At 54.6% G+C, this 26901-nt stretch overlaps 1 protein-coding gene across 1 annotated transcript in view; it reads right to left on the bottom strand.

The window, feature by feature from the left end:
- LOC310650484 (SCO-spondin-like) overlaps positions 1-26901 on the bottom strand; it is a gene marked incomplete at its 5' end in the record, with an annotated part of 163300 nt that overhangs the window by 132065 nt on the left and 4334 nt on the right. The window contains 19 exons of the mRNA XM_083380033.1: positions 272-424; positions 639-876; positions 3466-3560; positions 5088-5210; positions 5936-6172; positions 6485-6691; positions 8344-8574; positions 9690-10090; positions 11986-12079; positions 12289-12444; positions 13491-13600; positions 15355-15482; positions 15654-15856; positions 18885-19019; positions 19102-19358; positions 19479-19573; positions 20768-20948; positions 24544-24796; positions 26470-26635. Coding sequence (XP_083236159.1) covers positions 272-424; positions 639-876; positions 3466-3560; positions 5088-5210; positions 5936-6172; positions 6485-6691; positions 8344-8574; positions 9690-10090; positions 11986-12079; positions 12289-12444; positions 13491-13600; positions 15355-15482; positions 15654-15856; positions 18885-19019; positions 19102-19358; positions 19479-19573; positions 20768-20948; positions 24544-24796; positions 26470-26635 — 3463 coding nt within the window. The remainder of the gene's footprint in view (positions 1-271; positions 425-638; positions 877-3465; positions 3561-5087; positions 5211-5935; positions 6173-6484; positions 6692-8343; positions 8575-9689; positions 10091-11985; positions 12080-12288; positions 12445-13490; positions 13601-15354; positions 15483-15653; positions 15857-18884; positions 19020-19101; positions 19359-19478; positions 19574-20767; positions 20949-24543; positions 24797-26469; positions 26636-26901) is intronic.

Below are 26901 nucleotides of genomic sequence, written 5' to 3'. Positions count from 1 at the left end.
AAAAGAGGACCACGTGACCAAAGGACACCGCGACTGTCACAAATACGAGTCAGTTTCCCCGTGTCCGAGTGTTGATCGCGTGACAAACGGGGATGCTGCGTGTGACGAACGGTGCAACGGTGCCGTTGTAACTTCAAACGGTCACGAAACGAACGATTGCAAGGTGAGGGCTACGTGTCGCGATTATCCCGTCCGGCCTTCCGTTGCTTGTTCAGTGTGGAGGGGGGACTGGCCAGCTCTTCCTTTCACCCATCATCCCCAACTGACTTACGGATCTCTATCGAAGCAGCAGATCCGTCCAGCCCTTCGGTACAATGACGGCCTCCGTTTTGAGAGGGGAGGCATTCCCGGTGACGCACCACCACCCCGCGGCAATCCTCGGTGCAGTTGGACCACGTGGCCCACTCACGCCACTGGCCGTCCACTATTTCGGGGAAGAGAGAGAAATTAAGGGGCCACGTAGGAGGGACGGTTCCTGCAAATGGAGCGTCTCCTTGGTCCGACACGTCAGGAGCTACAGAGGAAACTGCACGGCTGCGAACCAACCAAGGTCAGGACCAAATTAGGTCGAACCGGGTGAATGGAGTCCAAGATGCTAAAAGGAGGTGAGGGTCCCAAAGCCCGCCCCCCTTTCTTACCGGGACAAGCCACTAGGAAACACTGCTGGGCCTGGGTTTCCTCTCCGAGGCAGTGACGGAGGACGTCGTCCGCTCGCCGCGTGCAGCTCCTCCGGCGGATCTGGAGGCCCGTCCCGCACGAGCGGCTGCAGATGCTCCAGGGTGCCCAAGGGGTCCAGAGGCCGCAGTCCCGCTCATCAGAGGGCAGCCAACCAGAAGCCTCCGTGCCATCCGCGCAATTGGCCAGACCGTTGCACACCTGCAAGGACGCGCAACCAGGCGTGGCATGAGAGGGCTCCGAAAACAGGAAGAATGGGTGTCCCTCTAGAGTCAGCTGTCGTCCCCTTTCTGCCCCCCTAGGACAATCTCAAATCAATTAGGAATAACAGAATCACAGAGCTGAAAGGAACCCCGGAGGTCATCTAGTCCACCAGTCTCCAACCTTTACAGCTTTCCCGATTGGCAGGGTGAGAGAGAGGATGGTTCTGCCCGAACAGCGGGTGAGAGCATGCGGGTGCAGCTCTGCTTGCACGCACAGCAGGCGGGCTAAGTGCACAGCTCCATTTGTGCAAGCACATCCACCGCTGGTACAAATGGAGCTGCATGCATCCACTTGCCCGCCGATCAGATACACAAGTGGAGTTACATTTGCACCATAACCAGGTGCTGAAACATGCTGCGGTCTGGATCCAAACAAATCCCCAGGGATCCAAACAAATCGCCAGGTTCATTCCATTTCCGAAAATCTCATTTCTCGAATACACGGGGTGGTCCCGTCGAAGCCAAATTAACTCCGGGGTTCCAAGACACCAGTTCATAGAATCAAACAATGTTCTCTTTGGTCACAGCCCTGCCCTCTCACGTAGTCCCCGTAGACAATTTTACTTTGTTATGGGAACCGTCCGCTTCTCCTCCACACCTGCTGCGGTGTCCTTGGAAACGATTCAGGCTCTTTTCAGCAGAATTGTAAAGGTTTCATTTCTCCATCTAAACCTGTGGTGGCGAACTGATGGGACACGTGCCACAGGTGGCACGTAGGAAGCCACCTCTGGGGGCACGCGCGCGGTGGCCCCAGTCCAAGGCCTTCAGCTGGGTTTTGTAAAATCTTTTCACTTTAGGCCTTCGCCGCCGTGTGCATATATATATATATATATATATATATATATATATATATATATATATATATATATATATATATATATCGATTTCAATTAATTTCAACTTCTCGCGGGGGAAAAAAACTATCTTGCAAAGTTGGAATTGATTGATTGCACTTTTTAGCCCCACCCAGTCTGCCGTTACCACCGCAGCCATGCCCACCCAATGGGCCACACCCGCACAATGGGCCATGCCCACCCGGCACCCGCCGATACATAAGTGGGTTTTGTGTTGCAGTTTGGGCACTCGGTCTCTGATCTAAACACTTCTAAAGCAACACACACACACACACACACACACACACACTCAAAGTCAAAACGAAGAGGCACGTAGCTTCCAACGTTCCGTTCTTGACACACGGCCCAGGAGTTGGGGGACCCCTGATTTAGCCCACTCCCTCTGCTGAAGCGGGAAGCCCGATACCGTTTCAGACAAACGGGAGTGAGCACCCACAAGGAGTATCTGTCTCGCGTTCTCCTGCCCAAGAGGATCGGCAGATGAAGTCTCCCACCCCGGCCCGGTGGGCCGAGTCATTCCACGGGTTCGTTCCCGCACTTTGTGAAGTGGGACGCGCTTTCATATTTATTTATTTATTGCTATGTTACTCAGGAGTGACCGAACCCAGAGATTGGATGGAAAGACAGAGGAATTGAGGCAGGGCGAGGCTGCAGGGCAGACTAAGGGCCTCTTACTATTAGTCCTTGATTTACAATCGGTTGTTTAGCGACAGTTCGGCATTACGAGCAATTCCCCCAAAGCTACTTAGCTCCAAAGTTCTGACAGCTGCCTCCCTTGTACGTTGGGTGCTAAGCAACTGGCCCACATTAAGGCCACTGGCGACATCCTGCAGTCACCTTTCGCACACGTTACGATGTCTTTTGCTAAATAATAATAATAATAATAATAATAATAATAATAATAATAATAATAATAATAATAATAATAATAATAATAATAATGTTTACTTCCAATTTTAGCCAGGATACTCCATAACCAAGCACGACGTTGACTTAACAACTGCCGCAAAATAGGCCTGGAAATCGAGTTGCTCGCGTGGGTGCCCAGCTTTGTGAGGTTGCAACTTGTGACCTTAGTGGGCAGGCTCCATTTACAGTTGTAAATCGAGGACTACTTGTACGTCACGTTTTTCTCTACTGTTAATATTCTCGTACGGTTAATCCTCAGCCTACGGCCACGACAAGCCCCCAAATGTCCGTTGCTCAGCGGGGCCTCGTTGAGTGAGTTTTGCCCTGTTTTACGACCTTGCTTGCTGCGGTTGTTAAACGAGCCGCGCGGTTGTTCGGTCAATCCGGCTTCTCCGTTGACTTGGCTTGTTCAAAGGTCGCAAAAAGGGGATCACGTCAGCCCGGGACGCTGCGACCCGTCATCAATGCGAATCAGTCGCCAAGCAGTCTGAATTTTGTTCGTGTGACGCAAGTGTGGAAAATGGCCCTAAGTCACTTTTTTTCTGCCCCGCTGTAGCTTCGAACGGTCGCTAACCGAGTGATTGTAAATGGGAGGACTACCTGCGCTGTCATCGCTGTGTTATTATTATAGATCCCTGCAATCCGTCCAGGGCTACGTAGTCAGAATCAGCGAATAAAGGAATGAAAGGGCAATGAAAGGATAAGCGCGGCGACAGGGAAGGCGAGAAGGAAGGACACCCACCCACACCGATTCCTCACTGCACCTGTTTGAAGGCGATACAGGCGCCGTCGCCACAGGAATATTCCGGACACGGTCCGACTGTCTGATTCTTTCTGCCTGGGGGAGCCGCCGGGATTTCTGTGGGGGTTAGAATCAGCAGCCATCAGAACCAGCAGTACCGTCCCACCCACCATCCACTCCCCCCCCTTGGGTGTCTCCCTTGGCTGACTCCTCAGATTCCCTCCCATTCCCGGCACGTCGGGAACCGGGTGGATCGATGGCTCCGAACGACGGTTCCGAAAGAGATTCGGAGGAGGCTTCAGCTGGGGAACAGACAACCAGCGAAGAGGAGGAAGAGGTGGAGCTGCCTTTTGCACCCGATCCGAGAATATGTAGGGCAGAGAAAGGGCAGGAGCAGCAGAGGTCAGCCAGACTGTACGAGAGGAGAAAGCCTCGCCCTCTTTTTGATGGGCTGCACGGGAAAGCTAGCTATTTATCCCAGCCGAGGCATTGCTGGGAACAACGTATTGGCTTTCCAGCGGCGTGTTCGGTCGTCGTGATTTCCTGCTCCACTCTGGATCGACGCCGTGTTTGGAACCGTGCCTTGAAGACGCTGAACTTTCCGGGTGTGCGGATTTAAGCTTCGCCCGGTGGAGCTATTTGCTTTGAGCACATTTCAGGCGCTTTGTGGACTAGTACAGAGTTCCCCGACCTTTCGGGGTTGGCAGCCCGGAGCTAGGGGAGGGGGGGAGAAGAAGGGATGGGTTTGCAAGAGGGGCAAATGCGCGGGCGGGCGGGCGGGCGGGCGGGCGCACGAACACCCGCTGCTTGCAGAAGTGGGACCAGAAGCCCTCACGCTAGTGGGGCTGCGAGGGCTCGCATGCCATGGGGCCTTGCGAACCAGCCAGCTGGTCACGTGGCCCAGTGGCTAATAGGCTGTGGCCCAGTAGTGGGCTGCGGGCCACAGGTTGCAGACCTCTGGACCAAAAGGCTCTGTGGAGTAACCTTGGCTACTTGTGGCTGGACTTAATTGGTACACTTCTGAATTGTTGAAGGGAATTGCTGGGGAATATTAAAAACTCACTAAATCACAATTACGTGTGTGTGTGTGTTTGTGTGAGCGAGCCAGCACAAAAGGCATCCATTTGCTTGCACGTTAAATGCAATAAAAGACATTTAACAGACGGCTTGGAAGATTGTTTTACCTTTGGGCTTACCTCTTGACTGCATTTTTTTTTTGAATACAGCGAACACATGCCGCATCGGTTGGATTGATGGGTAAATAAATTTCCACATCAGGAGTGCCTTTTGACGTAACACAGCATTTTGATCGCATACCAACGGGAAAGCTTATAATTACTTATCGGCCTGCTGCGCGAGGAGAGGAGAAGGCCTCAGCTATTTTGGACGTCCTTTCGTGTTGCGCGATTGCGTACGGCTGTGCAACGGTATGCTACGGTCGCGCATAATATCGGGTGATTGCAGGAGGCTGCAAACGGGCACAAAGGCAGACCAGTTGCCAATGCTTGGCATGCAATCACGTGACCATGGGGTGTGTGTCTGTGTCTGTGTCTGTGTGTGTGTCTGTGTGTGTGTGTGTCTGTGTGTGTGTGTGTGTGTGTGTGTGTGTCCCGACTGTCAAAACGTCAAATCCAGGTTCCTTACCACAGGCAAGCTCATCTTCTCCCTGGGAGCAGTCAGGCGAGCCGTCGCACACACGGGATACGTTGATGCACATCCGGTCGTTGCAGATGAAGAACCCGGGGCAAGGGGGGATCTGCGTGGAGCCTGCCTCCAAGAGAAAGAAGAGTCATCGCCCTCACCACCATCATCATCGTAGAGGTTTTTCCCATCTTGCACAACCCAACTCAGCGGGTCTAGAACAACTCACCCCGGACGAGTCGTCCCGGCCGACTCGCCGCAGGATAACTCGCCGTGGCCCACTTGCCACGGGGACAACTCGCTGTAGGACAATTCCACGGCGGATAACTCAAGAGAGGGACAAGCGAGTTGCAGCAGGCACTGTCTTGCTGTAGGCTTGAATCTTCTCCAGTTAGTAGTCCTCAAGGCCGGGGTGAGCTGCAAATTCACTGGCCCTTCTTTTGAGTTATGCCGCATGGAATTGTCCCGCGGCAAATCGTCCGCGGACAATCGTCTGGGGCACATCGGCTACAGAGACTCAGCCAGGGAGAGTTGTCCCATTCTGCAAATGCAGCATCTGGGCATAATTGGGAATTTTTCACGTCCACATTTATCGTGTCTTGACATTTTGGCTTGGGCACGAGACTGAGAAAATGACTCTAGAGCAGACGTGTCAAACTCGCAACGTCGCGTGATGTCGCACATTGCACGACATCGCGCGACGTATCAAAGCTTTTCCCCCATTGCCAGCAATGGGGTGGGCATGGTTTCCTGGTGACTGTCCGACCTGTGGGCCGGCAGTTTGACACCCCTGCTCTAGAGAAATGGAGAAACGCCGGTCATGGGTGCAACCAGGAGTAGAACCCACTCACCGCAGGTGTCAATGCTCTCATCGGACTGGTCCTGGCAGTGTGGGATGCCGTCGCAGAGCTGCTGGTAGTGGATGCACTCAGCCCCACGGGCACAGGGGAACTGGTCCAGTTCGCACGTGCGGTTGCAGTGTAACTCGTCGCTGCCGTCCAGGCAATCCGCTTCGTTGTCGCACACCCAGCCCCGCGGCTGGCACTCCCCACTGTGGCAGTGGAACTCGTATCGCCCACAGGGCGGTCCTGCGCAGGAGGGAAGAGCAGAATGCCGGATTCACTTGACCGCCGTGTAGCTGACTTAACAACGGCGGTCGATGAATCCTTTTGTTGGGTTCACCAGTTCACTTGTGACATGCCGTGATTCACTTAACCACGGGGGCGAGAAAGGTCGTAAAAATGGGGCGAAACTCACTTAACAACTCTCCGTCTTAGCTCAACTGTGGTCGTACGATTAGGACTACCTGTGTCAGGTAAGTTGATCGACAGCTTCAAGGCTGACAGCGCCTCGTTCCGAAGACCAGACAGAGGATCTTCAGATCTCTTGAGGCTGCTTACCCAGAGTCCTGTTGATGACGGGATGAGGGGTTCCAGGGAAAGCTGGTTTAGCGGTGGGCACAAGAGGTGTGGTCTGTATCCCCGGACACCGAGTAGGGTCCTCGTCGGCACCATCTTCACAGTCGCGCATGCCGTCACACACCTGCGTACGGCTCACACAAGTGGCATTTGGACAAAGCACCTGCCCCGGAGCGCACATCACTGGACCTGTATGGAGATCGGACATGCAGTGAGAAGAGCTAAAAACCTGGAGTGACCTTTAGAAGAACATCTCTCTGCTCTAGACACTTGCTGAAATTAAAGTATTCCCGTATTTGAGGGGCTGCCCCAAAGAAGAGAGCGAGGGTGGGGTCACGTTATTCCCCAAAGCACCAGAGGGCAGGACGAGAAACGACGGTTGGAAGTTGATCCGAGAGAGAAGCAGCCTGGAATTAAGGAGAAACTTGCTGGCAGGGAGGACAATCCACTGGCGGAACAGCTTGCCACCAGAAATCGTGGGCGCACCGTCACTGGAGGTTTTTTAAGAAGAGGCTAAGACCAGCGGTGTCAAACTGCCGGCCCGCAGGGCCGGATGCATCACGCAGAAGCCGCGCCCACCCTATTGCCGGCAATGGCAAAATGGTCCTGCTAGGTCACGCGACGTCACACGACGTCGCAGGTTTGACATGTCTGGGCTAGGCAGTCACTTGTTCTGAGATGGTATAGGTTCTCCTGCTGAATCCGGGGGCTGGACTAGAAAACCTCCAAGGTCCCTTCCAGCTTTATTCTATTCTATTCTATTCTATTCTATTCTATTCTATTCTATTCTATTCTATTCTATTCTATTCTAAAAATAGTTGAGTAAGAGAAGACGACCCCAACACCCACCTTTAGTAAAGCGATAGAACAAAGGCTCTAGACATTTCGGGATGACTTATCTAGTAAAAGGTAAAGGTAAAGGTTCCCCCGCACATGCGTGCTAGTCGTTTCCGACTCTAGGGGCCGGTGCTCATCTCCGTTTCAAAGCCGAAGAGGCAGCGCTTGTCTGAGGACGTCTCCGTGGTCATGTGGCCGGCATGACTAGACGCCAAAGGCACACAGAACACTATTACCTTCCCACCATAGTGGTCCCTATTTTTCTACTTGCGTTTTTACGTGCTTTCGAACTGCTACGTTGGCAGAAGCTGGGACGAGTAACAGGCGCTCACTCTGTTACGCGGCACTCGGGATTTGCCCCGCAAAACTGCCGACCTTCTGATCGACAAGCTCAGCGTCCTAACCCACTGAGCCACCGCGTCCCTTTATCTTCACCTTATGACTTATCTAGACTTATCTAAATCTTGATGTGACTTACTGATGGACAAAGAATCAAACGAGATCTGTCATCTCATCTTGTTGACCTGGTGGATCCTGGCTCTCTCTCTCTCTCAGATCAATGTCCACTCTGCCTCCTGGTGATTTTGCCCAAAGTCACCCCGCTGGCTTTCATGCCTAAGGCGGGACTAGAATTCCCTGTCTCCTAGTGATTGGCCCAAAGTCACCCCGCTGGCTTTCATGCTTAAGGCGGGACTAGAACTCCCTATCTCCTAGTGATTGGCCCAAAGTCACCCAGCTGGCTTTCACGCCTAAAGCGGGACTAGAACTCACTGTCTCCTGGTGATTGGCCCAAAGTCACCCACCTGGCTTTCCTGCCTAAGGTGGAAGTACAAATCACCGTCTCCTTGGATTGGCTCAAAGTCACCTAACCGTTTTTTTCGTGCTTAAGGCAGAACTAGCACTCACAGCCTTCTGGTGTCTAGGCAGTAACCTTAAGCACTACACCACACATGGCTCCTTAGTTAATAAATTAAGCACACATGTGACCGCAAGCATGGACCCACCTGGGCAGAACGTCTCATCCACGCCCGAGGGGCAGTCCTGCTGGCCGTCGCAAATCAGAGCTTTGGGAAGGCACCGGCCACCTGGGCACTGCAACTCCCCGGGACGGCAGACGCAGCCACGCTCATCGCTGAAATCACCGCAGTCGTCGTGCCCGTCGCAGCGGTGCAGGTACGGCAAGCAGCGCCCGGCCGCGCAACGGAACTCATTCAACCCACAGGCTGGTCCACAGTCTGGAAGAAGGGCAAAAGGAGAAGAGTTGGGGTTTTTTGTGTGGGGGGTGGGTGGGTAGCAAAATAGAGCCGGCTCCCTGCATTTTTTTAAAAAAAATTCATTTGGATTACATAGAACAGGGGTCCCCAACAGAGCTGCCCACGCTCGACTCGCGAAATGTCTTCAAAGGAGAAATGAAGGAAGTCGGGTTGCCTCGTGACAAAAAAAAAGCATCTTTGGGATAGCCACGCCATTGTCAAACGAATCTGGCTTCCCCGTTGACTTTGCTTGCGCCACTTGCGCCATCACGGGGATTGCCGCCAAGGTCGTAAGTCTGAAAAATGCCCCCCCCGCTCACTTTCATCAGTGCCTGTTGGAACTTTGAGTGGTCACTAAGCCAAACTGTTGTAAGTCGAGGATGACCTGTACTACCTCCGAATCCAGGAGCACCAACGATACGGGCACGGACGCTCTGGAGCCTTTCCTCAAGGGCCCAGGGATACTTTGTGTAGAGAGGAGACACCGACTGGCACCCTCGTTCCCTACTTGCTTCGGCCCCCTTTGTTCTGTCCCAGCCTACATGAGTCCTTGTTATGCTCTCTTCGAACAAGCAAGCAGGAACCACAAGAAAAACCCCTTTTATTATTCACAGACCTGAGTCAATGTACAAGGCAAACAAACACACTCCACAGACACTCGATCCTTGACACAAACGGTGGCCTTCTGCAACCAGGACCTCCCACACCTTCCCTTTTATAATTCAGCCAAGGCGTAGCTTCCTAATGCCTTCGGCCTTTGGAGCCGCCCCATTGCCTTCCTCTGTTCTACTTGCTTCTCTTGCCAGTGCTTTCATGCATCCTGGATATCTCCCAGCTTGTGCTTCATCGCTGTCCAACTTGGACTCCCAGCACAGCCGTGTCTCAGCCTGAGCGCGAGTAGAGGGGCCGAATTCCTCGTCATACTGTGAGTCTCGGAGCTCCTCAGAGCCTTCCTCTGACTCTGATGTCACTCCGGGCCCCCTTCCTCTTCCTCCTCCTCTGATTCCTCAGACTCAGCTGCCGGATCCCGCTGGCTGGTGAGGAATCACAACACCCTTCCTCCTGGCAGCCTTTCCGGACTCCCAGTGTAAACTCACCTGCCTCGTCCGAGGGGTCAGCAAAGCCACAATCCAGCTCCCCATCACAGCGGTCCCGGCCTGGGATGCAGCGGCCGTTGTCGCACCGGAACTCCTGCGGTGAGCAGCCGGGTGAAGGGCAGTCTTTTTCGTCTGAGCGGTCAGCGCAGTCTGCGGTGCCATCACAGCGGTAACCCCAGGGGATGCACTGCCCGCTGGCACACCGGTACTGGTCTGGCCCGCAGCTCGAGAGGCAGAGCTCGTCCGAACCATCCCGACAATCGTCTTCGTTGTCACAAAGCCAGGCCTTCGGGATGCAGCGCCCGCCGGTGTAGCAAGCAAACTCCGTCTCGGCGCAGTGGGAGGGGGCACCGCAAGTCTCCAGAGGGGCGGTACACTGCCACAGGCCTGCCTCACATGAGCTGGAGGGAGGGGAGAGAGCATCATTGTGTCAAGGAGAAGGCACAAATAGCCTGAGCTGGGCCTATCGAGATCTTGAGGGTCCCCAATGTGAACGTCACCTCCATAATAGCACTAGCAACAGCACGTAGACGTATACCGCTTCAGAGTGCTTTTACCACCCTCTCTGAGTGATTTACAGAGTCAGCCTCTTGCCCCCAACCATCTGGGTCCTCATTTTTACCGACCTCGGAAAAGACGGAAGGCTGAGTCAGGCTTGAGCAGGATCGAACTACTGGCAGTGGGCAGAGTTAGACTGCCATCCTGCCGTCTAACCACTGCATCACCATCGCTCACTTTCCAGGATGGGTGAATGGAAGAAGGAAGGAAGGGAGGAAGGAAGGAAGGAAGGAAGGAAGGAAGGAAGGAAGGAAGGAAGGAAGGAAGGAAGGAAGGAAGGAAGTGACAGAGTTTGTGCAGAATATCTCCTGAGCCAACAAGGAGAATGCACAGAAGAAGTAGTACTGAGAGTAGTCAGGTTTTGCACAGCAACCACACTGATACACTGAGGCGTGTAAAAAAAGGAAAAAAACTTTACTTTTAGGAGTAGCACAAGTCAAGAATAAACAGTCCAGGTCATACACGGGTACAGAGAAGATATCAACAGTTCAAGAGTTATCCAATACAAAGTCGTCTTACCAGTCCAAAAGTCAAAAACACAGTTCTTCGGGATTAGCAAACAGTAGCAAAACCACAATCAACAATAATCAGCAAGCAATGTAACAGAGTAACTAACACACACAGAGAGAAGCTATGTCTTTAGCTCCCTCTTATGGCCGTTGAAAGAACACAGCATTGGCCAATCATTACACGTTTAAAGGGATACAATACATTACAAATTATGGCTTATATATTGCCAACCCAACCAGTTAGGCTGTAATCATATGACTAACAGGAAGGAAGGAAGGAAGGAAGGAAGGAAGGAAGGAAGGAAGGAAGGAAGGAAGAAAGAAAGAAAGAAAGAAGGGAGGAAGGAGTTGGGGAGGAAGAAATGAAGGAGATAGGGAGGAAAGGAGGGAGGAAGGAAGGGAGGGAGGGAGGAAGGAAGGAAGAAAGAAAGAAAGAAAGAAAGAAAGAAAGAAAGAAAGAAAGAAAGAAAGGGAAAGGAAAGGGGAAAGGAACGAGATGGGGAGGAAGAAACAAAAGAAGGAGTTAGGAAGGAAAGGAGTGAGGGAGGAAAGAAGGAAGGAAGGAAAGAAGGAAGGAGATGGGAAGGAAGAAATGAAAGGAGATAGGCAGGAAAGGAGGGAGGGAGGGAGGAAGGAAGGAAAGAAAAGAAGGAAGGAGATGGGGAGGAAGGAGGGAGGGAAGGAGGGAGGGAGGAAGGGAGAAAGGAAAAAGGAAAGAGAAGGAAAGGAGGAAGGAAGGAAATGGGGAGGAAGAAATGAAAGAAGGAGATAAGAAGGAAAGAAGGGAGGGAGGGAGGAGGGAGGGAGGGAAACAAAAGAGAGGAGCGACAAGAATTTCAAGCAAAACGGGGTCCCCGGGGTGAAAAGTAACCGCGTGAAACGATCGATACAGCCCTTGTCCCGTGGTGAGTTGGCCGTGGAGAGTTGGCCGTGGCGAGTTGGCCCCGGCCGAACTGTCCTAAATCATTCCCCAATTGGCAGAAAGCCCCTTAGCCGCAACCGCATTCTCCGGGAAGGGGCCAGGAAAAAAAGAAAGAGTCTCCTCGGGCCGTCGGTCGCAACGGCCCCAACCCTTTGAACCCCCCTCCTCCGGCAGTCCCGGAGGCAGGAGATGGGGGGCCCCCTGAAATCTGGACGGATGGAATGCAAACGGGTGTGTGGGGGTGTGTGTGTGGGTGTCCTCCCCCGGGGTTGAGTGGCCCCCTCTGCCAACAACCCGACCACCTTACCAATTCCGGCACTCCTGGGTCAGCAGCGCCCCCAGCGGGAACAAGGTACCCTCCCAGAAGCAAGGGCATTCCGACGGGTCGATGCAGCGTCCACCTGGCAGGGGGGGAGACCAAGAAGGGAGCTGGGGGGGGAACGGAGCGGTGGGCACCGACCCTCCCGAAGAGGACTCCTCGGTCAGGGACTGTCTTGCCTGCCTTCCGTGGCTCCGGAAGGTTTTCCAGGACCCACCACCCTGGAGGTCTTGGGCTGCAGGTTCTGCCCTCCCCTTCACCCCAACGTTGCTGCCCGTTCTCCGATCTCACCATGCAGGACTTTGCCTTCCGGGCAGAAGCAGCCCTCCACGCAGGCAGCTGTCTCCATGGGGCAGTGTTCGGCAGGCTCCAGGCCGAAGTTCTGGCAGGTTGGCGGGCAAGCCGGGCCGCAGGGGTCGTACTCCATCCCGTGATCGCACTGTAGGGCTGAGAACACATGGAGGAGAAGGTGGGTAGGTGGGACGAAGGCCCGGGCCAGAGGGCACCCCCTTCAAACTTGGCCGATTGTTCCCCTGGCCTTTTTTTTACCCAGGGGGAAACACCAGATGCGGTGGAACGTAGCCTGGATTCCCAGGAGGGAGGGAAGAGCAGCATTCCAGAGGACCGAGAGACAGCAAAGCTTAGATCGGTGGTGGCGAACCTATGGCACGTGTGCCAGAGGTGGCACTCAAGAGCCCTCTCTGTGGGCCCGCGCGCCATGCCCTGGAGATGGCCGCTGTCCCTCTTCAACCAGCCGGCTGCTAACTCGCCGAGGTCCCATGTGGCCAGATGCACCCCGGCATGGCTGGTTTCGCTCCTCCCCCATCCCGACCCTGGCCTCGCATGCTCTCCTTTTTCCCGGGCACGACCCACTGCATCGCCTCCTCAGCTGTCGGCCGGCCCTCCACCTCGGAGGCGGCTTCTTTGAACTGCTGGCGGCGGGCTGCGGAGCCCCAGAGTGCGCCGGTCAAGGGGCCAGCAGGCTGCGGCGGCCGAGGGACACCGTCGGCCCCCGTGCACTCACCGGCCTCTGTGTGCGGGGGCCGACGGTGTCAGACAAGAGCTGCCCTGGCCCTTGCCTTGCCTCATCCCGCAGGACGGGCCTCCTGCCTGCCGCCCCATGTGCCAGAGACCCCCTGGATCTCCCCCAACCCTACCCACCCACCCCCACAGGCGTCCCTCCCCACGAGCAACATTGAGGTGGCCACGCCCAACGTGGCCACCCCCACCCAATCTGCCACGCCCCACCCGGCACCCGGCGATTTAAGTGGGTTTTGGGTGGCGGTTTGGGCACTCGGTCGCTAAAGGTTTCGCCATCACCGTTCTAGACCAGGCAGATGGGGGCAGCAGGGACTCTGTTGCTTGCTGGGCTCTTTTGCTCAGTCAGGGTGATCCTCTGAGCTGAGGGGGCTTCTGGGAAAAGCCGCCCCCCGCCCCTAGACCCCCCCCATCCCAGAGACGGTCTTTTCTTCCCTGCCTCCTCCAAAGCTTACGGCAGAGTTCCTGGCTCCTCCAGCGTACGGGCACTCCTCGCTGAATGCACTCCTCGGCGTAGGTGGCAATGGCCGTGCAGAGGCACTCGCAGTCCCCTCCGGAGTCACACCTGAGTGAAGAGGGAGGCAGAGAGGAGATCAGCGGGGAGGGCACCCGGCCCCGTCACCCAGCCCTGCGAGGACCTGCTGGTTTATTTTACGCGGCGCGGCGAGGCGCCGCTTGCTGCGCACAAGTCACCGAAGCGACCCACGAAACGTGCCTCAAAGGATGAAAACACCAGAGCGGTGAGTTGCTTTAGAAACAGGCCGTTCGAGGGAGGACTGCAGTTACGAATAAAATTAAAAACAGGTGCAACGTAGACTGGCGTCCTCGTGGTGCACACCGGGCAACATGACAACAACAATAACAATAACAGCAACAATAATAATAAAGTTGGAAGGGACCTTGGAGGTCATCTAGTCCAACCCCCCCCCTGCTCGGGCAGGAAACCCTATAGCATTTCAGACAAATGTCTGTCCAGTATCTTCTTAAAAACTTCCAGTGTTGGAGCATTCACCACATCTGGAGGCAGGTGGTTCCACTGGTTAATTGTTCTCACTGTCAGGAAGTTTCTCCTTAGTTCCAGGTTGCTTCTCTCCTTGCTTAATTTCCATCCGTTGCTTCTTGTCCTACCTTTGGGCGCTTTGGAGAATAGCTTGACTCCCTCTTCTTTGGGGCAGCCCCTGAGATACTGGAAGACTGCTATCATGTCCCCCCTAGTCCTTCTCTTCATTAAACTAAAGGTAAAGGTAAAGGTTCCCCTACACACACACGTGCTAGTCGTTTCCAACTCCAGGGGCCGGTGCTCATCTCCGTTTCAAAGCCGAAGAGCCAGCGTTTGTCTGAGGACGTCTCCGTGGTCGTGGCTGGCATGACTAGATGCCAAAGGCGCACAGAACGCTGTTACCTTCCCACCGTAGTGGTCCCTATTTTTCTACTTGCATTTTTACATGCTTTCGAACTGCTAGGTTGGCAGAAGCTGGGACGAGTAACAGGCGCTCACTCTGTTACGTGGCACTCGGGATTCGACCTGCCAAACTGCCGACCTTCTGATCGACAAGCTCAGCGTCCTAACCCACTGAGCCACCGCGTCCCATTCAACTAGACCTACCCAATTCCAGCAACCGTTCCTTATATGTTTTAGCCTCCAGTTCCCCCGATCATCTTTGTTGCTCTTCTCTGCACTCTTTCCAGAGTCTCGACATCTTTTGTACACCGTGGTGACCAAAACTGGATGCAGCATTCCAAGTGTGGCCTGACCAAGGCCTTGTAAAGCGGTATTAACCCATCACGCGATCTTGATTCTCTCCCTCTGTTAATGCAGCCTAGCACTGTGTTGGCTTTTTTTGGCAGCTGCAGCACACAGCTGGCTCATAGTTAAGTGACGGTCCACTGGGACTCCGAGATCCCATTCACAGTTGCTACTGTTGAGCAAGGTACCACCTATACGATACCCGTACACTTGGTTTTTCTTGCCTAAACGTAGAACATTTTGTCACAGCTAATTCGGAGTTCCCCAACCTTTTGGAGTTGGTGGCTCGGAGTGCGGGGGGGGGAGGGCGGAAAGAATGAATGTTTTTGTGGGAGGGGTAAGTACATGCGTGCGCATGCGCGCTCACAAACACCTGTTCCTCGCACGAATGAGGCTGCAAACGTCTGCGACGGTGCTCGCATGACGGAGCCTGCAAACATCCCTGGTGTAGAAACATCCATTTGGGTGATCCACCTTTTTTTCTCTCCTTCGTATCAGCTCTTTCTGGCAGGAGAGCTGTACCCAGGGTCCCGACCTTCTCCCCCTGCCCTCTCCAGCTGACCCTCACTTACCCGCAGGCATCGAAAACACACCACTCATAGAACTGTTGGCAGGGCAGCTCCTCACGGCAGCGGGCGAAGAGATCCTGAAGGAGGATCCCACAACGCTTCCGAGCCCACGTCGCACGGTGAGAATTCACCTGCGGGCAAGAGATATGGAGTTGCGGGAACAGCCCGTATCCCATTTCTTGATTTTGCAACCACCGAGGGACCGTCCAGATACCTGGAATGCGCCCGTCCATCCAGTCCTACCAGGGAGTGACTTTTTCCTCCCCCCCCTCTCCCGCCATTGGTGCAATCACAGGTCGTACCGTGCAGGGATGCTCAAAGTCCTCAGCGTTGACTTCAGGACACAGGAGGCTGATGCGCCAGGAGTTGCCGAAAAGGTCAGCCGTGGGCTCCACGATTCCTTGTTGGCTGGAGAAGTCATTCTCCGCATCGCCGTCAAAGTTCCCGCAGAGTCCTGCCACTCGGCCTTGGTATTTGGCATCCAGTTTGATGTAGACACGAGTGCCTGAGGAGGCAGCGACAGGATGAGGGGCTGAGGCCCAGCAAGTGAGGAGCTGGATCCTGATCTGGGCTGAGGATCCCGAGACAATCTACAGCAGCTTCATTTTTTCCCCCCAGGAAGTATCACGTCAGCCCTGAGCGAGGTCCATCGAAACCTTCACAGCATGAAAGGGGAGCTTCTCACCACACGATGGCAAGATTGGTGTGTCAAGAGTGAAAATTTGGCAACTATGTGCCTCTTTGTTTTCATCTTGCCACTAGAGTAAAGGAGGGGGGAACGCTTTCAACTGAGCTAGTTGGAGAAACGAAACCTTTCCAGTTCTTTGGAAGTTTGCCAAGGGAAGGCTGTCCGGAAACCTTTCAAGGACGTTACAGCAGGTGTGAAGAAGATAACAGACGGTTCTCGAAACAAAATGAATTTGTTCACATGAGCTATGTGGACATCTGGTGGGTGGTGGTGGTGGGGAATTTGGATTGGGAATGTCATTGTTATATGCTGGAGTTGGAGCAGATGTTCCCGACCTTTCTGGGCTGGTGGCTTGGAGGCGCCTTTACACGTGCGTGTGCATACGCGAACAGGGCTGCGAGCGTTCATCAGCTGCCCACAGGGCCGTGAGCATCCATGCGACGCTCATAGCAACACTAGAGCCCATGCGAGGCTTGCGGCAATGCTGGCAAACGGCGCGACGCTCAGGGCGACGCGAGCATCCGCGCAAACACTTGCGGTGACATTTGCCGCAATGCTGGCAAATGGCGCGATGCTCACGGCAACGCTAGCATCCGTGCAACACTTGCGGCGACATTCGCCGCGCGATGCTGGCGTCTGCACGATGCTTGCAACGTGAGTGCCAGCGCAGCACTCTGCGGTGATTCCTCGCCAGCCAGTGGGATCCGGAAGCCGAGTCTGAGGACTCAGATGAGGAGGAGGAGGAGGAGGGGCCTGGAGTGACATCAGAGTCAGAGGAAGGCTCTGAGGAGCTCCGAAGACTTACAGTCTGACGAGGAGCCTGGCCCCTCTACTCGTGCTCAGGCTGAGACACGGCTGTGCGACGAAGCACAAGCTGGGAGATATCCAGGATCCACGAAAGAGCAGGACAGAGGAATGCAATGGGGCGGCTCCAAAGGCAAAGGAGAAGGCGTTAGGAAGCCACGCCTTGGCTGAATTATAAAAGGGAAAGTGTGGGAGGTGTTGGTTGCTGAAGGCAACCGTTCTTGTTAAGGATTGAGTTTCTGTGAATTGTGTTTGTTAGCCTTGGACACTGACTCAGGTCTGTGAATAATAAAAGGGGTTAGTTTTCCTTGCACTTCCTGCCTGCTTGTTCGAAGAGAGCATAACAAGGACTCACATAGCAAAGCCCCATCCATGGGATACAGGCAGCACACAAAACCGCGCCCCCTCCAGTCCGCGGAAAAACCTCTCTCCGCGGAATCGGTCCCTGGTGCCCAAAAGGCTGGGGGGCCTCTGCTTTAGAGTCGTCTGCTTGAGCAGACGGTTGGACTAGAACAAGGGTCCCCAACCCCCGGGCCGTGGACTGGCACCGGGCCACGGTATGCCAGCAACCGGTCCACACAAACAAGCAAAGCCCCATCCGCGGGATGCAGGCAGCACACAAAACCGCGCACCCTCCGGGTGCGCGGAAAAACCTCTCTCCGCGGAATCGGTCCCTGGGGCCCAAAAGGCTGGGGGGGGGCTCTGCTTGTTCGACAAAAGCATAACAAGGACTCACGTAGGGTGGGAGAGAAGATGCTCGCAGAGACGCTACTGTCCATGCGATGCTCACGGTGATGCTAGAGCCCATGTGACACTCAAGGCAACACTAGCGCAAGTGTGTGTGGGCGGGGAATCAGTGCGCGTGCACACATGCGCCCTCTGGCCAGCCACTTATGTGGCCCAGGGGCCAACAGACTGTGGCCCAGTAGTGGGCTACGGCCCACAGGTTGGGGACCCCTCCCTTGAGTTAGAGGCCTTGGGATTTTCGAGTGAGTTTTCCTTCACCTATATAGCATGCCCCGTTTTCAATAAACAGGTATGTTTTTCAGCAACGAAAGTACCCCTCGACTTTATTTGGATATTCGAGCTGGAGGTTGACAAGGGGGTCTGGGGGACCTCTGGGGGGGGGGTGAAGGTTGTGTCTGCTTCTGGACACAGCACAGGCAACCGGTCAACTGATCCAGTGGCTGACGTCAAGCCCATGACGCCGAGCAAGCTGATACTTTGTTCAGTCCTGGTGGGCCTCGTGTGTGCTGCAACCAATCTGGATCTTCTGTGCAAACATGGCATGTTTAAGGAGGGCCAAGGTGGGCAACCTTGAGATGTTCCTCAGGAATTGGGGAGCCCCCCCCCACACACACACACAAAAAGGAGAGGATTTAAAAGGCTCCGATTAGGTTAAAACTAGCACACGGGAAGGGAGGACCCTCGTAGCCAGCTGTTGTGATTCCGTGCTAGCCTGTGATCCCGGCATCTGAGTCTGGGGAATCAGAGGAAGAGGAGGAGGAGGAGGACAAAGAGCCTGGGGAGCCATCCGAGTCGGAGGAAGGCTCCGATGAGTTGCCAGACTTACAAAGGGGAGGAAGAACCTGGCCCCTCCGCTCGTGGTCAAGCTGAAAGCCAGCTGGGCTGGGAGGCAGAGTCAGACTCGGAGGCAGCCCAGCTGGAAGACCTCGGAGACGCACGGAAAGGCAGACAGGTCACACGAGTAAATCAGAGGGAGGCAACGGGGCGACGCCAGGGCAGAAGGAGGAAGCAGCGAGAAGCCACGCCTTGGGGGCTGAGCAACAAAAAGGGAACGGGTGGGCAGGGCGGGCTGCTGGAGGCCACCCTTTGCAAAGAACGTCTGCTGTCAAGAGACGATGGTCTGTTTATGTTACCAGGGAGTTACTTCCTGTTTTGGCTCCTGCTCCGTTCTGTTTGTGGAGAAGGTCTGTAACTTCAATAAAAGGGGTTCATTTACCCAGTCTACGGCTAAATTAGGGGTTGCCTTGCGAAGTAACAAGGACGTACGTAGGCTGGGACAGAACACCGGCCTCACCTCCATCCCAGAACACCGTCAGCCCCGTCTCAGTGAGGAGCACCAGGAAGAGTCCAGCTCTCTCCAAGGTCAGCCCATTCCCACTGTAGGTCTTGGGGGTCCGCACCGAGACGCCGTTCACCGTCACGTCCTTTCCTAGCAGAAGGGGAGAGAGGGAGGATCAGGAAAAGATGCGGCCAAGCCACGGGGGGGGGTGCGGCAGCCCCGGCGGTCTTACCTCGGAGCAGGTGAACCGTCATGCTGCCCATCAGCACCGCCACGGACTTGGTGCAGGTGGTCCCGCTGGTGCCGCAGGGCACGTTCTCGGCCGTGACGGTGAAGGCGCCGCCGTTCTCGCGGACCAGGACGTACTCGCAGTCCCCCAGGAAGGTGTACGCCCGCCCGTCAAAGGTGATGTAGTGGGGGTCTCCGGTGGCCACGCAGGTGGCGGCGCAACGGTGGTGGCTGCATTCCCAGCGCTGCTTTCTGCAAGTGCTGGGGAAGGAAGGAGGGGGAGAGAGAGAGAGAAAGAGAGAGAGGACTGTGGCACCCCCCGCTTTGGGGAACGGCACCCCTCCCAGTCTCCCCCGCGGGCCCGAGCAGACGTGTCCTCACCAGGTGTTGCAGTCCCTGGCGATGGTCTCGTTGGGCAGATAGAGGCGGCCGTTGTGGTGACAAGGACAGTCCTCTGGGGACACACAGTGCTCATTCTGCAAGAGGAGAGAAGGTGTTAGGTGGGGGAGCTGCCCTTATCTCCCTGCCAGCTAGGTGAGGGGAAGAAGAGGTTCCTGCAGCAAGACTGCAAACCACGCTGGGCCAGGATGAACGCAAAGATGCAACAAGGGTGTTCTGTCCCAGCCTACGTACGTCCTTGTTACTTCGAAAGGCAACCACCACCCGCTTTCAACAGTAGACTGGAAAAATAAACCCTTTTTTAAATTTGAGGTACAGACCTCGTCCACAAAACAAAACGGAGCACGAGCCGAAACAGGAAAACGCTCACCGGTAACATAAACAGACCGTCGTCTCTCGACACAGACGTTCTTTGCAAACGGCGGCCTCCAGCAACCGGCCCTGCCCACACCTTCCCTTTTTGTTATGCAGGCCCGCCCCCCCCCCAAGGCGTGGCTTCTCACTGCTTTCTCCTTCTCCCCTGGCGTCGCCCCGTTGCCTCCCTCTGATTTACTCGTGTGACCTTTCTGGGTTTCCGTGCCTCTCTGGGGTCTTCCAGCTGTGCTTCCTCTCAGTCTGACTCAGCCTCCCAGCCCGGCGGACTTTCCGCTTGACCACAGCGTCCCCTTAAGTCTCAGTCTCCAGGAGTGCCTTGTGGAGAGGGGCGGGGCGCTCTCCTCCCGAGTAGTTGAACCTGCCTGCGTTGTTCTCTCCACTCTCCGTGCTCTAGGATGAGGTGGGGGTGGCCCTTATTGCCTGTCTTCCCTGTTCATCCTGTCCCAATCCTGAAGGGCCCTGGCCTGCCTCGGCCTGCTCTTCCCCACAGTCATCGGAAGCCACAGACACCTCGCCCTCAGCCTCCGTAGGCTCCCGTTCCAGGTCATTTTCCTCAGCAGATTCAGGCTCCGACGGAGGCATGACGCGACCCATCCCAAGACCCTCACTCCACACACCCACCCCTGAAGCCCTTATAAACAGAATAACACCGACACGGACGTCCCCTGAACTTCGCTGAAGATGTTACCTAGCCCGGTAAGGAAAAGTTCGGAAACCAACCCGCAAGCTCGGCGGACGCACCTCCCCTCCCTCATGCTACCCGTAATGGACCAAGGCAGGATAGGGGGGGAGATCCCACCCAGGGGATCTATATACCTCTCCCAAAGCCGGAGAGGTGGACAAGGCAACATTCCCGAATGGTAGGAAGGGTGTATTTTGGACTGCCCGGTGCTCACCAGGAAAACGGTGCCGGGAGGGCACACGCAGCCGTCGGAGGCGCCGTCGCAGCTGAGGTTACTCTGGAGATTCTCACAGGTGAGGAGGCAGGCCTCGGCGGCGTAGGTCAGCTCTCCGGGACAAAGCACGGCGCTGGGGCAGGTCTCCTGCGTGCAGCTCCAGGCCCCGTTCACACAAACGCTGGAACACAGGACGCAGAGGGTAAGCAATGGAGACACCAGCTCTTTTTCCTTGGCGGATCGTCGGAAGCCCTGGTCCACTTCCCCCACCTCACCCAACTTCACCAGATGAGGGCGCTTCTCCAAATCCGGAAAAGCCCCGCCGAGCCCCAGAGAGTTTGGCTCCCCCCGTACTGGTGGTCCTCGACTTACAACAATTGGTTTCATGGCCTCTCGAAGCTACAATGGCACTGACCAAAGGGACTTAGGACCACTGCAATCCCCTGGGGTCCCCTGATCAAAAGTCAGATGCTTGGCAACTGACTCGTATGTACGACGGTCGCGGTGTTCCCGGGGTCACGTGATCCCCTTTTGCGACCTTCCAACGAGCAAAGTCAACGGGGGAGGCCAGGTTGACTTCACAACCGTGTTACTTCCAAACCCTGGAAGTTTCTAAGAAGAGACTGGACAGCCATTGGTCTGAAATGGTCCAGAGGGTTTCCTGCCTGAGCTGGGGGATGGACTAGAAGACCTCCAAGGTCCCTTCCAACTCTTATTTATTATCGTTCATCGCACAGTCCGCCAGATATTCAGGCTGGATGTGGCATTTTTGTCTACCTATTGAGACCTGGGATAGGCAGATGTGGGATGTTGGATGGTATTCCAGATCTCGTCGCAGGATGGGAGCAGTTCCTAGTTCAGGCTGCCTTTTGCAATTGACTAATGGCGAATTTGTCAATGCCGATGAGGGCGTTCAAGTGGTGCTCCAGTTGTTTTGGGATTGCACCCAAGGCGCCTATTACTATTGGTACCACTCTTGCTTGCCTTTGCCACAGTCCGTTTCTATTTCAAGGGACGTGGTGGCTCAGCGGGTTAGGACGCTGAGCTTGCCGATCAGATGGTCGGCAGTTTGGCGGGTCGAATCCCGAGTGCCACGTAACAGAGTGAACACCTGTAACGCGTCCCAGCTTCTGCCAGCCTAGCAGTTCGAAAGCACGTAAAAAATGCAAGTAGAAAAATAGGGACCCCTACGGTGGGAAGGTAACAGCGTTCCGTGCGCCTTTGACGTCTAGTCATGCCGGCCACATGACCACGGAGACGTCCTCGGACAAGCGCTGGCTCTTTGGCTTTGAAACGGAGATGAGCACCGGCCCCTAGAGTCAGAAACGACTAGCACGCATGTGCGGGGGAACCTTTACCTTTACCTATTTCTATTTCTGTTTGTAGGTCTTTGTATTTTGTTATCTTCTCCAGCTCTTTCTCGTCTATTCTGCTGTCTCCAGGCACTGCCACGTCCACCATCCAGACATCATCATCATCATCATCATCATCATCATCATCATCATCATTATTATTTTGTTGTTTTGTTGCTGTTGTTTTATTGTTATTATGTTGCTGTTTTGTTGTTGTTATTGTTATTTTAACGACCGCAGGAACTTGTATTTATGACGGTCACAGTGGCCCGAAGTCACGCAATCCTGTGGGGGACGCCAGATCCGCTGAACACCCGTGTTATTCATTGAACAACTGCAGTAATTCAGTTCATCGTTGGGGCCACTGGGACGGTCGTAAAATGAGGCGACTCGCTGAACAAACGACTCGCTTAGCAACCGCTCAACTGCGGTCGTGAGTCGAGGACTACCTGCCCTTCGCAGGATGTGACCCGTTAGGCTACGCTCGCCAGGCTGAGCCTCCACAATTGTTTTGTCTCAAGCTGTGCCCACTTGAGGGCCTCCTTGGGCACCCATGACCATCCCTTGGGTCCTCCAGAGCAGGGGTCCCCAATGCCCGGGCTGTGGACCAGTACCGGGCCACGGCACGCCAGCAATAGGTCTGCACAAACAAGCAAAGCCCCATCTGCGGGATACAGGCAGCACACAAAACCGCGCACCCTCCGGTCCGCGGAAAAACCTCTCTCCGCGGAATCGGTCCCTGGTGCCCAAAAGATCGGGGACCTCTGCTCTGGAGGACTCCAGCTTCCCAGCCCCTCCCCACCTGGGTGGGTCTCTCCGGCTGGCCCGTCCAGGCGTGCGCGAGAGCTGGAATCGTGTAGCAGAGGCATTCAATGAAATCAACCTATCCTGGGAGATACAAGTAGACAGGTCACAGGGTGATTTCATCAAACGCCACTCGCCACCCCATCGAATCGCACGAAGCGGACCGCCCTGGGAGGGGGGTGCGCGCGGCGTATGCGGTTGTGGGCGAGGTCCTGGGTGCGCGTGGATTGTGGAGGAAAAACAAAGAAACAAAGGAACAAAAAAAAACATTTCTCCAAGGGAGATTTGAGGCAGAAGGCGATGTCTTCCTGGTCCTGAAATGTTTGTTGTGACCCAGAGTTGAAGGACCTGATCTGAGGAGGAGGAGGAAGAGGAGGACGAGGAGGAGGAGGAGAAGGAGGAGGAGGAGGAGGAGGAGGAGGAGTACTGTGGGATCCTTGGTGCTTTCTGAGCTGGGTGGTTTTCTTGCAGATGTTTCATGAGCCAGCTAGGGAACAACATCGGTACTAGAAGGGAGTAGGGATTGCGAGGAGGAGGAGGAGGAGGAGGAGGAGGAGGAGGAGGAGGAGGAGGAGGAGGTGGTGGTGCAGGAATTGAAGCCTAGAACTGGAAGGAACCATGGAGGTCTTCTAGTCCAACCACCGGCCTAAGACAGGAGACTTTGTATCATCTCAGGCAAATGGAGGAGAAGAAGAAGAAGAAGAAGAAGAAGAAGAAGAAGAAGAAGAAGAAGAAGAAGAAGAAGAAGAAGAAGAAGAAGAAGAAGAAGAAGAAGGAGAGGAAGAAGAAGGAGAAGGAGAAGGAGAAGAAGAGGAAGAAGAAGAAGAAGAAGAAGAAGAAGAAGAAGAAGAAGAAGAAGAAGAAGAAGAAGAAGAAGAAGAGGAAGGAGGAGGAAGAGGAAGAAGAAGAAGGAGGAGGAGGAGGAGAAGGAGAAGAAGAAGAAGAGGAAGAAGAAGAGGAAGAAGAGGAAGAAGAAGAGGAAGAGGAAGAGGAAGAAGAAGAAGAGGAGGAGGATGAAGAGGAAGAAGAGGAGGAGAGGAAGAAGAAGAAGAGGAGGAAGAGGAAGAAGAAGGAGGAGGAGGAGGAGAAGAAGGAGAAGAAGGGGAAGGAGAAGGAGAAGGAGAAGAAGAAGAGGAAGAAGAAGAAGAGGAGGAGGAGGAGGAGGAAGAGGAAAAAGTGGAGGAGGAAGATGAAGAGGAAGAAGAGGAGGAAGAGGAAGAAGAAGAAGAAGAAGAAGAAGAAGAAGAAGAAGAAGAAGAAGAAGAAGAAGAAGAACAACAACAACAACAACAACAACAACAACAACAACAGCCCTTTCTACGTGGGCTACTGACTGTCTCCTGCCAACTCCAGAAAACAGAACGGACCGGTGTAAAGCACGACGCCTGAGGTTCTTTCTGGCTCCATCGTTCTGAGAAGTCTCTCTCTCTCTGCCTTTGCACCCAGACGGCCTTCTACACCTGCCACTTACCAAAACTCTCCTTGGAGCGGCAGAGAGGAAAAAACGTGGCCGAAGAATCCTTCCCGCCCTCTCCTCAGTCGCCGGGAGGTCTCCGCGCAGACAAAATCCCCAGCACGCTGCATTTTACAAACCCGTGAAGGGTCCCGGTTGCAACCTACCAGCTGTTGCAGCTCCTCCGAATCTGGCTCCCTGGCGGGTGGGCTTTCTCCTGGTGCAGGCAGGGACACAGGGCCGGCTGGACGCACTGGCCTTCGTGGTCCAGCGCCAGACCTTCTGGGCAGTTGCATCCAGCCACACAGGCAGGGCGGAGGTCCTCGCAGACGCCAAACTTTTCTGCGGGAAGGTCGGCGCAGGTTCTTCCGCAGAGGGTGGCACATTCTTGGTAGACCTGGCCCCCGGAGCACTGGACCGCTGAGTAGACAGAGGGAAAAGGTGCATTGGGGTGGCTTGGCTAGGCTTGGCTTGGCTTGAGTTGGGTTGGGGTGGATTGGGGTGGACTGAGGAGGATTACATTGGATTGGGTTAGGTTGGATTGGATTGGATTCAGTTGGATTGGGTTGAGTTGGGTTGGGTTGAGTTGGGTTGGGGTGGATTGGGCTGGACTGAGGAGGATTACATTGGATTGGGTTAGGTTGGATTGGATTGGATTCAGTTGGATTGGGTTGGGGTGGGGTGGACTGAGGAGGATTACATCGGATTGGGTTAGGTTGGATTGGATTGGATTCAGTTGGATTGGGTTGGGTTGGGTTGAGTTGGGTTGGGGTGGATTGGGCTGGACTGAGGAGGATTACATTGGATTGGGTTAGGTTGGATTGGATTGGATTCAGTTGGATTGGGTTGGGTTGAGTTGGGTTGGATTGGGGTAGACTGAGGAGGATTACATTGGATTGGGTTAGGTTGGGTTGGATTGGATTCAGTTGGATTGGGTTGGGGTGGGGTGGACTGAGGAGGATTACATAGGATTGGGTTAGGTTGGATTGGATTGGATTCAGTTGGATTGGGTTGGGTTGAGTTGGGTTGGATTGGGGTAGACTGAGGAGGATTACATTGGATTGGGTTAGGTTGGGTTGGATTGGATTCAGTTGGATTGGGTTGGGTTGAGTTGGGTTGGATTGGGGTAGACTGAGGAGGATTACATTGGATTGGGTTAGGTTGGGTTGGATTGGATTCAGTTGGATTGGGTTGGGTTGAGTTGGGTTGGATTGGGGTAGACTGAGGAGGATTACATTGGATTGGGTTAGGTTGGGTTGGATTGGATTCAGTTGGGTTGGGTTGGGCTGGGCTGGGTTGGAGTGGAGTGGAGTGGATTGAGGTCGATTGGATTATATTGGGTTAGGTTGGGTTGGTTTGAGTTGAAATGGGGTGAGGTGGATTGGATTGGATTGGTTACGTTGGGGTGGGTTGAGTGGGGTGGGTTGAGTTGGGGTGTTGGATTGGGGTGGATTGGGGTGGGATGGGTTGGATTGGATTGGATTGTGTTGGATTGTGTTGGATTGAGTTGTCTTGTGTTGGATAGGATAGGATTGGATTGAATTGGATTGGATTGGATTGGGTTGGGTTGAGTTGAGTTGGGTTGGGTTGGTTTTTGTTAGGTTGGGGTGGGTTGAGTGGGGTGGGTTGAGTTGGGGTGTTGGATTAGGGTGGATTGGGGTGGGATGGGTTGGATTGGATTGTGTTGGATTGAGTTATCTTGTGTTGGATCGGATTGGGTTGGGTTGGGTTGGGTTGAGTTGGGTTAGGGTTCTGTTGGGTTGGGTTGAGTTGGGGTGGGGTGAGGTAGGGTGGAGTGGGGTGGACTGAGGAGGATTAGATTGGCTTGGGTTAGGCTGGATTGGATTGGATTCAGTTGGGTTGGGTTGGGCTGAGATGGGTTGGATTGGGGTGAATTGAGGTCGATTGGATTGGATTGATTAGGTTGGGTTGAAGTGGGGTGGATTGGGTTGGATTGGGTGGAGTTGGGTGGGGTGGGCACTCTGTGACAAAGCCTGTGTAGAAGTTGGGAACCAGGCCAACCCCTCAAAGACAAGGCCTTGGTTAGCCCATCCCCTTCCTCCCTGCTCCCAGTAACTCTCCACGACACTTACGGCAGAAGCTCTGATTCCTCCAGGCCACAAGGGCACCCTCCTGGGCGCAGTGGTGGGCGTAGGCAGCCAGGGCACCACAAAGACAATCGTCCTCAGCTGAACAGCTGCAGACGTCCTCCAGACACAGCTGGTAGTAGGGTTCCCGCTCCACCAGGTCATGGCAGGGCTGGCAAGCGGGGGCGGGGTGGGAAAAAGGGATGACCTTTGAGAAACTTCCCCTTGATCGTCCATCTGAGTAGATTGACGTGGTGGTGAGGGAGCATCGTGGTGGAGAAGCTCCTTGACCCAAGTGGGGTCTTCTCAAAAATACTTCCTTCTCAACACTGCTGTGTCCAAGTTAGGAACAACTTTCCATCCCTCTCTATCCGAGGGCATCTCTGCCTCAGTGACCTTTGGAGAAATGGACTTCAACTCCCAGCAGACCAGCCAGGG

The sequence above is a fragment of the Vipera ursinii genome, assembly GCF_947247035.1.
Source record: "Vipera ursinii genome assembly, contig: SUPER_Z_unloc_1, whole genome shotgun sequence".
Classification (NCBI taxonomy): domain Eukaryota; kingdom Metazoa; phylum Chordata; class Lepidosauria; order Squamata; family Viperidae; genus Vipera; species Vipera ursinii.
The sequence above is the reverse complement of the archived record's forward strand: the minus strand, read 5'-3'. Positions and strand labels throughout refer to the sequence as shown.